Raw genomic sequence first — 14554 nt, 5'->3', positions numbered from 1 at the left:
GATAAAGGTGAACCTTTGTCGCACCTGGAACGACTGCTTGGGACCTTGATAGATAGATAGATAGATAGATAGATAGATAGATAGATAGATAGATAGATAGATAGATAGATAGATAGATAGATAGATAGATAGATAGATAGATAGATAGATAGATAGATAGATAGATAGATAGATAGATAGATAGATAGATAGATAGATAGATAGATAGATAGATAGATAGATAGATAGATAGATAGATAGATAGATAGATAGATAGATAGATAAATACTTTATTAATCCCCTTATTCAGGGGAAATTGCTTATAATCAAGCCCTAAAAACTCTTGACAAAAAGCCCAGAATGTAACATCACTGTAGCATCCTGAAGAAATTTGATCTGCTGAGCTGGGAAAACGTAATAAAATATTCGGACTCGATTTTGGTTTACAAAATCTTCCGTGGACTAGCCCCACCTCCGTTAAAGGACTTCATAAAGAAAAACACAAATAGGTCGACAAGAGCAGCCTCCAGGGGTGATTGTATAGTCCCGTTTAGGAAAAGTGTCTTTGGGTAGTCAGTATTTTCATATCGAGCGTCGCAGACCTGGAACGCGATACCATGCGTCATACGGGATCTGCCAACCCTTACCTCATTTACCAAACATCTAAAAACATGGTTACTGCAAAATCAAAACTGCAATCATAATCTACCTTAAAATTATCCTATGGTACTCTTTTATTGTTACTTTTTTACTTTATTGTTTGTTTTGTTTTGTTTTTGTCTTTTGTTTTGTCTCTTTTCTTATTGATTGATTTATTGTGTTGTGATGTGTTTACCTTGTTTACCAGAGGGACTAAAGATGGAAATTAGCTACTGGCTACAATCTTGCGTATTACATGTAAATGTTTATTAATATGCACTGTCCCTAAATAAATAAATAAATAAATAGATGGATAAATAAATAGATAAATAAAGCGACAAGTGTAGCATTTCTTGCAGTAGCAAGGGAAAGTGCCTGGAGAGTGGATGATTCTGGTGGGAAGGGACGAATTGACCAGGGAGTTACGGAGGGAGCTGTCTCTGTGGAAAGCAGACAGGGGAGGAGATGGGATGATGTGACAAGTGGTGGGATCACATTGGAGGTGGCGAAAATGTCGGAGGATTATATGTTGTATGTGACGGCTGGTAGGGTGGAAGGTGAGGACAAGGGGGACTCTGCCTTTGTTATGAGTAGGGGGTGGTGAGTGAGAGCAGAGCTGCAGGATATGGAGGAGACCCTGGCGAGAGCCTCATCTATGCTCGCCATACCTTCACCCTCGACTCCATCCAAGGACCCAAGCAGTCTTTCCAGGTGCGGCAGAGGTTCACCTGCACCTCCTCCAACCTCATCTATTGCATCCACTGTTGCATGTGTCAACTCTCTACATCGGCGAGACCAAGCGCAGGTTTGGCGATCGCTTCGCCCAACACCTCCGCACATTTCGCAATAACCAACCTGATCTCCCGGTGGATCAGCACTTCAACTTCAACTCCCCCTCCCATTCCGAATCCGAACTCTGTCCTGGGCCTCCGCCGTTGCCAGAGTGACGCCCAGCGCAAACTGGAGGAACAGCACCTCATATTTCGCGGTATGAACATTGACTTCTCCAATTTCAGGTAGTCCTTGCTTTATCCCCCTTCCCCTCCCCTTCCCAGCTCTCCCACAAGCCTATTGTCTCCGCCTCTTCCTTTATTTCCCACCCCCTCCCCTCCCGAAATCAGTCTGAAGAAGGGTCTCGACCCGAAACGTCGCCTGTTCCTTCTCTCCATAGATGCTGCCTAGAGTTTCTCCAGCATTTTGGTCTATCTAGAATTATACAATAATGCCCCTGTCCCACTTAGGAAACCTGAACGGAAACCTCTGGAGACTTTGCGCCCCACCCAAGGTTTCCGTGCGGTTCCCGGAGGTTGCAGGTAGTGGAAGCAGGTAGGGAGACTGACAAAAACCTCCGGGAACCTCCGGGAACCGCACGGAAACCTTGTGTGGGGCCCAAATTCTCCAGAGGTTTCCGTGCAGGTTTCCTAAGTGGGACAGGGGCATAAGTTTCTAACGGTTATTGGGCTCAGTCTAAAAGCCCCGAATGTACTGTAGGAGCGTGTTCAGGCCAGGGGTGGCTCTGTGCTTTCAGCTTCTTCAATTCAGAGGCTTTGCAAGGAATTCAAAAACAAGAAGCTGAAGTAATTGCATTTCACGGATTTGGGTGATACTTGGAAACTAAAATACATTTTACGGAACTGGATGCGATCAAAAACTGCATCACAGCCTCCTCTTTCCTCGACGGCAAGAAGGTCTTCGAGCTGAGAACAAGATGGAAGATTATGAAACTCTTCGTATGTCTGGCCGTAGAGTACAATAACACAGCGGGAATCCACAGCCAGGTGAATATCAGGGGTTGAACGGGGAGAAATGTGGAATGTTTATATTTCAGTTACACTGAATGAATTGGAATTTTCTTCACATGCTCAGTTCAGCAGAGACTGCAAGTGATGATTCAGGTGGTGAAATGTTACCGACCAAGAAGGGGTGATGCTGGAGCTGCAGAATGCCCTTCGTTTCCTGCTCTTCCATCTTACCTCAGCGATTAAGATGTTACGCCCGTTGTCATGCATTTGCAACACTTCAATCCTCTGCCCAGCAAAATCCCAGCGTATTGCGGGTGTACTTTCTAAGATTGAAGACATGTGTTTTGGACAGTTGAAAGACGTTGATAAATAAAAGTCCCTGCTCTGACATTTCCCCAAATCCCAATCGGAAAATGTTTGAAATAAATTCCATTGACCGTCTCTGTTATGTGTTTTCAGTGGTGTTTTCACTTGTACTCTGTAGAAAGTGGTACCGCTGGAGCCTGGTCAAGAAAAACACACTCTACGCTCGCGTTAGCTTTTCTATACTGATGTGCATTCTATCATTTGGCGTTGAACTCAGTTGAACAGAGTCGTTTGGGGGAAGTGTTATCGTCTTAAATGTCTTTTATCGCGTGAACAAATAATCTAATGAAGGGTTGTGCATAAATACGCGGCACGGTGGCGCAGCGGTAGAGTTGACGCTTTACAGCGCCGGAGACCCGAATTCGACCCCGACCACGGGTGCTGGCTGTACGGAGTTTGCGCGTCCTCGCCATAACCGCGAGGGCTTTCTCTGAGATCTTCGGTTTCCTCCCACACTCCAAACGCGTGCATGTTTGTAGATTAATTGACTTGGGGTTGTATATTTGCTATAAGTGTAAATTGTCCCTAGTGGACGTAGGCTCGTGTTAATGAGCGGCGATCCCTGGTCGGTGCGGACCCGGTGGACCGAAGGGCCTGAATCCGCGCTGTATCTCTAAACTAAACTAAACTAAACTAGACTAAACTAGACTAAACTAGACTAAACTAAACTAGACTAAACTAGACTAAACTAAACTAGACTAGACTAAACTAAACTAAGCAAATATTGTTCACGTGTCTGCATTCATACAACGGTAGACAGGGAAGAGTGGACGTGAATAGTATCTCTGAATGCAGAGGTTTGGCATCACCAAAGAAAACCTTGGAATTATCGAAATTAGTGGGGCAGATGAATTCACTAAGGAGCTTCGTGATATTTTTACCCCCGTTTTACTTATCCTAAGAATCACAACGCCAGGATTGAAAAAGTCAGTCTAAAAGGTTTGGAAAGATCAGAGCCAAGTAGCAAGTGGGAGTAGTGAAGGTGGAACGTGTTGGCTGGTGTGGGCAAGTTGGACAGAAGGGCTTGTTTACAAGCTGTATGACTCTATGACTCCATCACTCTATGTCGGTGGATATTGGCTACTTGGAATTTTGCAAGACATACGATAAATCCCCCAATGGTAGTCAGATCAAAAGAATACTTTGTGTGGGATCTACTGTGAATGGTTTGAATTCAGAACTGAATTTCCCTGAGGTGACAGAGGTTAGTGGTGTAAGGATGTGATCCTGGGTCGGTTAGGGCCTGTCCCACTTGGGCGTCATTTGCGCGTAATTTACGCGTCACGTGATGCGCGCATAGTGCGTGGTGACGTAGGCAGACGCGCGATCGCCAGGATTTTGGGACGTACAAAATCTTCGTGCGCCATTTGCGTGACGTGCAAATGACGCTCAAGTTGGACAGGCCCTTAAGTTTGGAGGTGAAAACAGAATGGGTGGAGCAGTGAAGAGGTTCATCCAAGGACCCCGACAGTCTTTCCATGTGAGGCAGAGGTTCACTTGCACCTCCTCCAACCTCTTCTACTGTATCCGCTGTCCCAGGTATTAACTCCTGTACATCGGCGAAACCAAGCGCAGGCTCAGCGATCGTTTCACTGAACACCCACTGCTAAGTCCTTCTTAACCTACCTGATCCCCCGGTTGCTCAGAACTTTAGCTCCGCCTCCCATTCCCAATCTGACCTTTCTGTCCTGGGCTTCCTCCATCGTCAGAGTGAGGCCCAGCGCAAATTGCAGGAACACCACCTCATATTTCGCTTGAGTAGTTTACACCCCAGCGGCATGAACTTTGACTTCTCTCCATCCCCTCCCGTTTCCCAAATCCCACACAAGTCTTACTGTCTCCGACTATATTCTATCTCTGTCCCGCCCACTCCCCTGACATCAGTCGGAAGAGGAACTCGACCCGAAACCCGAATGTTCTCGTCACCCATTCCTTCTCTCCAGTGATGCTGCCTGTCCTGCTGAGTAACTCCAGCATGTTGTGTCTACCTTCGATTTAAACCAGCATCCGCAGTTCCTTCCAGTGATTTCCGCGTTTGCTTTCAGTGATGATTTTCAATTGGGCTTTGCAGGACCTGGAGCAGATCCCTCTCGAGGAAACCTCGCACCGAGGATCATCTACACTCTTCATGGCCTCAGCATTCTGCTGTCGGTTTTCACTCTTGGTGTCCTGGCTATGCTGAGCAAGCCCAAACATTGAAACTTGTTCCACCTTGTCAATCTTAACAGCGAAACTGGGTTAAGGCAAATCGTAAAATAACCAGAATTTTTCTCATGCCGTGAAATAAAGTCACCATTGAATGGGCACAAGTACCGTGGTCTATATACTTCATTGCTAAAGCTATGAACTCAAGTGAAGTTTTTCGCTTCGCAGATGCTTATCTTTTCCCTTGTAGTTTAGTTTCCCAGTGCTTGTAACTCTGATCAGTTTCAAACGCCGGTTGAGGAATATGTTAATTTCAGTAATTAATTGTTAATAACGCGTTAATTTCAGAAGTGACAATAATTCCATTGTCGAGAGAAATGGAGGAGCTGAAGATAGGCACAAAAAGCTGGAGTAACTCAACGAGGCAGTCAGCATATCTGGAGAGAAGGAATGGGTGATGTTTCGGGTCGAGACCCTTCCCCTTTCCAAGGGAGGACCTGATATCAGCTGAAGGTCTATGTAGACGGTAATATAATATCAAGTGAAATTTGGGTTTGCTCAAAATCTGGGTCCTTTTTTCTCCTCTCAAAACGTTGCCTATTTCCTTCGCTCCATAGATGCTGCTGCACCTGCTCAGTTTCTCCAGCATTTTTGTCTATCTTCTATTTCCACACTGTATCCCTCGATGACTCTATGACTCCAATATGTGTTATTTAAAAATAATATAAAGCATCCTGTTAACCGATGTTTCTTATTGAACTCCACCCCCCCCCCCTCCCCGGTCTCTATTTTACGACGGTCACAATAGCAGATTATTCCAACTTTCTACAGAGGTCTAAATAACCAAATCTTGAGCCCCTGTCCCACTTAGGAAACCTGAATGGAAACCTCTGTAGACTTTGCGCCCCACCCAAGGTTTCTGTGCGATTCCCGGAGGTTGCATGTAGTGCAAGCAGGTAGGGAGACTGAAAAAAACCTCCGGGAACCTCCGGGTACCGCACGGAAACCTTGGGTGGGGCGCAATGTCTATAGAGGTTTCCGTTCAGGTTTCCTATATGGGACAGGGTATTCGCAGCTGTGATCTAAGACAGTTCAAGCAGAACATTTCTATTTCATTGTCTGCCTCGAACAATGGATAGCAAAGTGCCGTGGCGTTGTGGTGGAGGATAATTGTGTCGGAGACATGAGAACCAAAGCCTTGTTTCCATTTCAGTGACACGGGGGTTGAGTGAAACGAAGAGGTCGGGTGTTGATTTTCCGATGGACAGTGTGCGAGCCGCGGGTGAGTGTGTAAATTCAACCTGACCGATCTCTGTCATGGTATTGAAGCAGGTGGTTAGACAGCAAGGAAACATCCATGTACCTGTCTACTTGTCGTTTAACCACCGTTTGCTTTGTGTCCGGAGCTGTGAAGCTGGCACCGAACCCGCATGGAAGTCTGCAGTGTGGCATCACTGCAGATAATTGTGATTTATGTTAAATAAGAAAGTGTTAAGTAATAAACATCGGGTTAACGGGGTGTTTTTGTTTATTTTTAGGTGTTTAGTAACACCTACTAAGAGTCATAGAGTGATACAGGGTGAAAACAGACCCTTCTGCCCAACTTGCTCACACCAGCCACCATGTCCCAGCTACACTAGTCCGACCTGCCCTTGTTTGGTCTATATCCATTCAAACCTGTCCGATCCATGTACCTGTGTCTAACTGTTTCTTAAATGCTGGGGCAGTCCTTACCTCAAATGCCTCATCTGGCAGCTTGTTCCATACACCCACTATCCTTTGTGTGAAAATGTTACCCCTAGTAAATCATTCTCCCTTCACCTTAAACCTATACTCCCCTAAGTAGATGAGCCTGAAACTAGGCGGCTCAGATTTCAAGTATTTTTTTAAGCATTCGAATAAAAATAAGAAAGAACCTCTCACCCGTAGTCTGAAATTGGTTTCGAACATGTGTTTGGGTTAAAGAAGAAGGGTGTCGGCCCGAAATGTTGCCTATTTCCTTCGCTCCATAGATGCTGCTGCACCCGCTGAGTTTCTCCAGCACATTTTGTCTACCTGTTTGGGTTCAAGGGCATTTGTGAAGTATGAAAGCACTTCGAAGCCCATCGATGTGCCCATATCCCTCCAAATCTGTCCTATCAATGTATCTGTATCTTAAACGTTGGGATAGTCCATTCCTTAACCACCTCCTCTGGTGGCTCGTTCCATACCCCAACCACCTTTTGTGTGAAAAAAATTACCCTTCGGATTCCTATTAATCTTTCCCCTTCACCTTACACCTAGGTCCCCTTGTCCTCGATTCATCTGCTCTGGGCAAGATTGTATTGGCATTTTAGAGGCATTGGTCCATGTATCATTGCTGGGGGCATCCTGAAGTCACAACAACATGGCGATGCCACACATTTGCGATCTCGTACCCACCTCCACCCACTGATATACCCCCTAGCGCACCAAGTTTGCTCGCAATTATTCAAGTTCTGAGGCATTGGACACAGGACATCGTTTTAATCTTTTACATTCTTTAGTCAGAGGGTGGTGAATCTGGTGGAATTCTTTACCACAGAAAGCAGTGGAGGCCAAGCCAGTGGATATGTCTAAGGCAGAGATAGATATAATCTTGATTAGTACAGGTGTCAGAGGGTATGGGGAGAAGGCAGGAGAATTGGGGTTAGGAGGGAGAGATAGATTAGCATGATTGAATGGCGGAGTAGACTTGATGGGCCGAATGGCCTAATTCTACTCCTATTCTTTATGACATTACCATTACAGATGTACTGGCGAATATCTCTGCGATCTCAGTAAATCTGTAGGCGCGACCGGAACGACCTTACTATGGGCCGGCCCCCATAGTTTGATTTGTTGCCCTTCTTTCATTTGCAGGACTTCCTGATGAGATGAACAGTTCACTGGCCGAACTTCATGCTGGGATTTCACAGATAGATAACCGTGAGTTTAATTGTCAGCAGAGACCTTTCAGCTCTGACTTCATTCAGGAAACAATTGATTAGTAAGTGTGCCAGGAGTTATAGGGAGAAGGCAGGGGAATGGGGTTGAGAGGGAAAGATAGATCAGCCACAATCGAATGGCGGAGTAGACTTGATGGGCGGAATGGACTAATCCTACTCCTATAATATGAATGCAGGGCATTGCTAATCCCGCCCAACAATTTACCCGGGTTAAACGGGTTGAGATTTGCGGTGATCATTCAATTTTTCGGTCTCGCCACGAAACGTCACCTATGCAATTGCTCCATAGAAGCTGCCTCACCCGTTGAGTTTACCCAGCATTTTTATCTACCTTCAATTTCTCTCCTCGCTTCTCCCGACTTTCAAAAGAAGAGAAAACAATTTTCCGGGATTCTAGCTGCTGCAGGAGAGGTGAATATGAGTAAAGGGGTTAGAGAACACCACTTTGTAGGCTTCAGGTGAACTAAGGTAAGAGGGAGGAGGATAGGTTAGAGCAGTGATTCCCAACCTGGGGCCAAAGGGGCCATGGCACATTTCAGGAGGGCAACAGAAAAATTTTGGGATTTAGGGGGCCACAGGGACAATGAAGGGAGCCATATAGCTACCACCCTGTTGCCTCCTAAATTTCAGTTCTAATAAATTTAAATCAATGTAGTTGAAATATATTTTTAATATATGATTATATATGGTTGTTTTATTGAAGCCACAAAATATTTTTGATGTTTGTGGAATAGAATAAAAGAGAATATATGTGCAATGAATTGATATTTTTATGGAAGGTATTATAATATTGAAGTAGTTTTTTTCCACTAATAATGTCAGGAGGGGGGGCACAGAAAAATTAAAAGATCCCAAGGGGGCCATGAGCTAAATAAGGTTGGGAACCACTGGGTTAGAGCAGGCAAGGGGAGTGGAAATGTTGAGATGGTGGATGTGACACCGGCAGTTTCCGTCTGAGGAAGAGGGGTCTCGACCCGAAACAACACCCGTTACATCTCTCCAAAGATGCTGCCTGAGTTATTCAAGCTTTGTTGCGTCTATCTCTGAACTATGGAAGGAACCCGGAGTGTTGGCTCCGATACAAGTTCATTGAGACACAGGCTCCCAATCTAAACTGTTGCCCCTCTTCAGTTGCAGTAACCCTTGCGAAGAACGTCATCACAGTCGCCGATCTTCGGGCTGAGATTACAAAATTGAAGGAGAGTAAGTATAGCCATCATTTAATGACTCGTCCACAACTGGTCTCTAGTCCTAGACTCTCCCACTAGTGGAAACATCCTGTCCACATCCACTCTATCCAAGTCGTTCACTATTCTGTACGTTTCAATGAGGTCCCCCCTCATTCTTCTAAACTCCAGCGAGTACATGCCCAGTGCCGACAGACATTTATCCTATATTATGATGTTATATGGGATGGGGAGTTAAACCCACTCAGTTACTTGTCCCTACTCATCCAAGGATATTAGCTGCCCTGAAAGGGAAGTGTACGTGGAAGGCCAGAGGCCCCGTGGTTTCTATATTTCCACGAAATGTTAGATCAAATTTGAGAATTGGAATATGCCAGTCATCTCTGGGAAGTTGTAGGAGAAGGTTTCCGAGAAGGGGAGGTAGATACGGATCGGGGTGGGAGGGGGTGTAAAGCCTGGTGGGGGTTTGGTGCAAGGATCAGAAGTCAGTAACTCAGGTGTCGTTTGCCCGGGGAACCGATGCAGTTCAGTGGGCACTGAAGTTAGTCGAGGACGGGTGTTCGTGTGTGTTCCTGGATACTGCCCATCCACGCTAGTTTAACTTCACCATTTATCACCCGTCCCTTTAAACATTCACTATCCTGATGTAAGTGGGCCTGACCTGCTCCAGATCAATGTTAATCCCCCAGATATTGTTCATCAAGGCACAGAATCTTTGAGCCTCTTTAACCCCACATTCCTTTATTTGTTGAGATGTAATAGTCTTTGATCGTAGGGTTGCAGATTGGTGAGAGCTTGGATTGGTGACGGCCCTTTAAGTAATGCAATATGCGGGGTTAATCGCTTGTATTTGTGTGCAACAATATGCAAATATATTCCATGTGAAAAATCTGAGTGAGGGGGGGGGGGGGGGGGGGGGAGAATTGTGAGTCTCTAAAGTTCTCAAGTGCTTCTAACTTGCATTTAAATGTCCCCACAGAGTTGTCCCAGCAATGGATACGTTTCAATGGAAGACTTTATTACTTTTCATCGGGTAAAAAAGAGTGGGGTGAAGCTGAAGACGTCTGTGCCATGATGAAAGCCAAGCTCTTGGTCATTAACAGTAATCTGGAGCAGGTAGGACCAAAGATCATGATCTTTGGGTTGGACCACTTGCCAATTACATTATTACATCCGGATGCAGTCCAGGTTCAGGAGCATCCTGGATGTTCAGGAATAGCCTCTTCATTACACCTATTAGGCTATTACACACTACAACCTCAAATAATCTCTGGACTACATGGTTCCATATACCATATTATTATGGTATATGGTATTATGGTATATGGACACACTTATCTGTTTTGTAGTAAATGCCTACTATATTCTGTGTGCTGAAGCAAAGCAAGAATTTCATTGTCCTATACAGTGACACATGACAATAAACTCACGAACTTGAACTTGACTTTTATTGTTATGATTGCACAGTGTGTGTATCCTCGTACAACTTCCCTGAGATCACTGACATATTCCAATTCTCAAATTTGATCCAACATTTCTTGGAAAAAATGATTTTTTTCTCATTTATTATATTGTTTACAGTGCACTATGTTTACATATTCTGCTGTGTTGCTGCGTGAGAATTTCATTGTTCTATCTGGGACATACTATGACAATAAAACGCTCTTTACTCTTCACGCTTGGATAGGGAATGAGATGGGTGAAAAACGTGGACATTTAACTAGCATAGATGGGCATTGCTGGTTTGCAACGACAAGGTCAGGCCAGGTACACAAAAATGCTGGAGAAACTCAGCGGGTGCAGCAGCATCTATGGAGCGAAGGAAATAGGCAACATTTTGGGCTGAAGCCCTTCTTCAGACTAGTCAGGCCAGGTTGCCTTTATGACCCCATGACTCTTCAAGTCTACATTTCTGCCTCCTTTATCATATCATGCCATACATTTATTCATTCCATGCAGCATAATGAGAAGCATTTCAATGGATCTTTGGAAGATACAGAATAAAAACAGGCCCTTCAGCCGTCGAGCCAATGCTGGCACGGCAGCAACTCGACCTCTGCGCCACCGTGACTGCCGCACAGAAAATCCTTTGCTTGCGCCGCTAACACGAGACATCTGTTCACATTGAGACATTGTTCTTATCCGTCAGACGTAGATTGGGCGGAATGTGTATTCTTATTCCTGGATTGGACTCCATGACACTGCTGTGGAAGGCACCTGGCGTTGGATGGATGGGACACATTATGGCTCGAATGTAAAGTAAGTGCTGCTTAGCATCCCACGGTAAGATACAGTACTTACACTCGCGACCATTCCAGTCCTCTTTTATTTCAGAACATACATATTGTTAATGACCAACATATGTTGGAGGTTGCCCTGTGCCACTGACCCACACCTTCCACCAGCTTCCATCATTCTGGAAACCTCCTTAGAAACATAGAAACATAGAAAATAGGTGCAGGAGGAGGCCATTCGCCCCTTCTTGCCAGCACCGCCATTCATTGTGGTCATGGCTGAATGTCCCGTATCAATAGCCCGTGCCTGCCTTCCCCCCATATCCCTTGATTCCACTAGCCCCTAGAGCTCTATCTAACTCTCTCTTAAATCCATCCAGTGATTTGGCCTCCACCGCTCCCTGTGGCAGGGAATTCCATAAATTCACAACTCTCTGGGTGAAATTATTTTTTTCTCACCTCAGTTTTATTCTAGGACTGTGGCCGTTGGTTCTGGAGAATCTTTCCTCCAGGATCTTTCTTAAAAAAGACACGAAGTGCTGGAGTAACTCATGAAGTCTGAAGAAGAGCCCTGGTTAAAAAATGATACCTATCTGAGATTTTGTCTGACCCAATGAGTAATTCCAGCACTTTGTCTCGTTTGTTTTGTAAAACATTATCTGCATTTAGAAACATAGAAAATAGGTGCAGTAGTAGGCCATTCGGCCCTTCGAGCCTGCACTTCCATTCGATATGATCATGGCTGATCATGCAACTCAGTATTCCATCCCTGCCTTCTCTCCATACCCCCTGATCCCTTTAGCCACAAGGGACACATCTAACTCCCTCTTAAATATAGCCAATGAACTGGCCTCAACTACCTTTTGTGGCAGAGAATTCCACAGATTCACCACTCTCTGTGTAAAAAATGATTTTCTCATCTCGGTCCTAAAAGACTTCCCTCTTATCCTTAAACTGTGACCCCGAGTTTGGGACTTCCCCAACATCGGGAATAATCTTCCTGCATCTTGCCTGTCCAACCCCTTAAGAACTTTGTAAGTTTCTATAAGATCCGCCTTCAATCTTCTAAATTCTAGCGTGTACAAGCCTAGTCTATCCAGTCTTACTTGTGTTAACTTTCCATTACGAATACCTTCGCTCCTTCAGCTCCCATCTCCTGTTAACAACCCTATCCGTGTAATTGGAGCCTGGTCCTGAAAAGGGGTCACATTGGTAGTTCAATAAATGAGCGTGGTCGATGTCTGACGCAGCCACATTCGGCCCCGTTGATCACAGGAGTGAGTGGGTTAACAGTGTTAATGAGCGTTTGACGGCTCTGTGCCTGTACTCGCTGGATTTCAGAAGGATGAGGGGGCGACCTCATTGAAACTTACCGAATAGTGAAATGCTTGGATAGAGTAGATGTGGAGAGGATGTTTCCACTAGTGGAAAAATCTAAGACTAGAGGTCATCGCCTCAGAATAAAATGAAGTACCTTAATATCTCTGTCCCACTTAGGAAACCTGAACGGAAACCTCTGGAGACTTTGCGCCCCACCCAAGGTTTCCGTGCGGTTCCCGGAAGTTTATGTCAATCTTCCTACCTGCTTCCAGTACCTGCAACCTCCAGCAACCACCTGCAACAACCAGGAACCGCACGGAAACCTTGGGTGGGGCGCAAAGACTGCAGAGGTTTCTGTTCAGGTTTCCTAAGTGGGACAGGGGCGTTAAATGTGCGGGGATCGGTGGTCGGTGCGGACCCGGTGGGTCGAAGGGCCTGTTTCCGCTCTGCATCTCTGAACTAAACTAAATCCGCCCCTTCATAAATGAAGTGTTCAAAAGGGAACTGCAGATGCTGGAATATCGAAGGTACACAAAATTGCTGGGGAAACTCAGCGGGTGCAGCAGCATCTATGGAGCGAATGAAATAGGCGACGTTTCGGGCCGAAACCCTTCCTCAGACTGATGGGGGGTGGGAGAAAGAAGGAAAAGGGGAGGAGGGGGAGGAGCCCGAGGGCGGGCGGATGGGAGGGTGGGAGGAGACAGCTAGAGGGTTAAGGAAGAGGAGGAGACAGCAAGGGCTAGCAACATTGGGAGAATTCAATGTTGATGCAATATAAGGGACCCGTAGGAAGAGAGGGGATAATGCGGAGAAAGTGTGATAGTTTTAGAGGGAGAGAGATAGAGTGAGGGCGAGGACGGAGAGTGAGAGAGGGGGGAAGGAAGAGAGAGAGGGAGAGAGAGAGAGATGGAGGGAGAGGTGAAGCTCGGGAGCGTTAGAGGATATCTCTCTGCTCTCTCTCTCGAGTCTCTCTCTCCTCGCTCTCTCTCTCTCTCCTCTCGCTCTCTTCGCTCTCTCTCTCGCTCTCTCTCTCTCTCGCGCTCTCTCTCTCTCTCGTTCTCGGCTCTGCTCTCTCTCGCGCTCTCTCTCTCTCCCCTTTTTGTCCTCCTCTTTTTTCCCAGCCCCGGTCGCTAGCGGATATTGTGAGAAGGGCATTCGGACAAAAAGACTGGCAGAGTGCAGAGCTGGGGGACAGTATGAAAAGAGGAAGGTGAGGGTGTGAGCAAAGCAACATGGAGAGATAGGAGATTGTGAAAGAGGAAGTTGGGGTATGGTCAGAGAGATAGCCTAGTATGGAATGAGTATGGTCAGGCGGGCAGCACAGTGGCACAGCAGTAGAGTTGCTGCCTTACAGCACCAGAGATGGAGGTTCGATTCTGACTCGGGGTGCTGTCTGTATGGAGTTTGCACATTCTCCCCGAATCCGCCTGGGTTTCCTTCAGGTGCTCTGATTTCCGCCCACAGGCCCTTCGGCCAACCATCGATCACCCCATACACTAGCACTATCCTACACACTGGGGACAATGTACAATTTCTACCAAAGCTAAATTAACCTGCGAACCTGCATGCCTTTGGAGTGTGGGTGGAAACCGGAGCACCCAGTCAAAACCCACGTGGTCAGGAGGAGAACCCACAAACTCCGCACAGACAGCCAACATGGGGAAATGACTTTGATGGAGAAGTTGGTGTGTGGAGATTGGGTGGGTGGAGAATGATGGGAGACAAACAAGTGCGTGGGAGGGTTACACGAAATGAGAGAGGAAGTGAGAGACAGTGTTGGAGTGTGGTGAGGGTATGTGATGGTGAGAGAGGGAGATTGCGTAAACAGGGGGAGGATGTGAGAGAGATGCGATGACACAGGGAGACAGTCAGGGGCAATGTGTGGAGAGAGAGGAAAGCTGGTGCCTGGAGTGTGGAGAAAGCGAGGGGGACGAATGGTGAAAGAATGGAGTGAGCATGGAGAGAAAAAGGGGGGA

The 14554-nt window shown here is 46.1% G+C and overlaps 3 protein-coding genes across 3 annotated transcripts in view; all 3 read left to right on the top strand.

Annotated features, from left to right (window-relative positions):
* LOC116966134 (hepatic lectin-like) overlaps positions 1 to 14554 on the top strand; it is a 335697-nt gene that overhangs the window by 224919 nt on the left and 96224 nt on the right. The window lies entirely within an intron of this gene.
* LOC116966131 (hepatic lectin-like) overlaps positions 1 to 14554 on the top strand; it is a 227156-nt gene that overhangs the window by 180245 nt on the left and 32357 nt on the right. The window lies entirely within an intron of this gene.
* On the top strand, positions 6096 to 11285 carry LOC116966135 (CD209 antigen-like protein B). The gene is made up of 5 exons (XM_033012326.1): positions 6096 to 6153; positions 7752 to 7817; positions 8969 to 9040; positions 10004 to 10140; positions 11174 to 11285. Exons 1-5 carry the CDS (start codon positions 6132 to 6134, stop codon positions 11177 to 11179), a joined length of 303 nt encoding a protein of 100 aa, XP_032868217.1. The 5' UTR covers positions 6096 to 6131; the 3' UTR covers positions 11180 to 11285.

This window comes from Amblyraja radiata, chromosome 35, assembly GCF_010909765.2.
Source record: "Amblyraja radiata isolate CabotCenter1 chromosome 35, sAmbRad1.1.pri, whole genome shotgun sequence".
Lineage (NCBI taxonomy): Eukaryota > Metazoa > Chordata > Chondrichthyes > Rajiformes > Rajidae > Amblyraja > Amblyraja radiata.
The sequence above is the reverse complement of the archived record's forward strand: the minus strand, read 5'-3'. Positions and strand labels throughout refer to the sequence as shown.

Excerpts from the sequence above, each read along its gene's own strand:
- LOC116966135 (XM_033012326.1), top strand. The coding sequence starts at position 6,132 with ATGGACAGTGTGCGAGCCGCGG. Across the intron at positions 7,818-8,968 it reads GATTTCACAGATAGATAACC|TTGCAGTAACCCTTGCGAAG; the intron begins GTGAGTTTAATT and ends GCCCCTCTTCAG. Across the intron at positions 9,041-10,003 it reads GATTACAAAATTGAAGGAGA|AGTTGTCCCAGCAATGGATA; the intron begins GTAAGTATAGCC and ends ATGTCCCCACAG.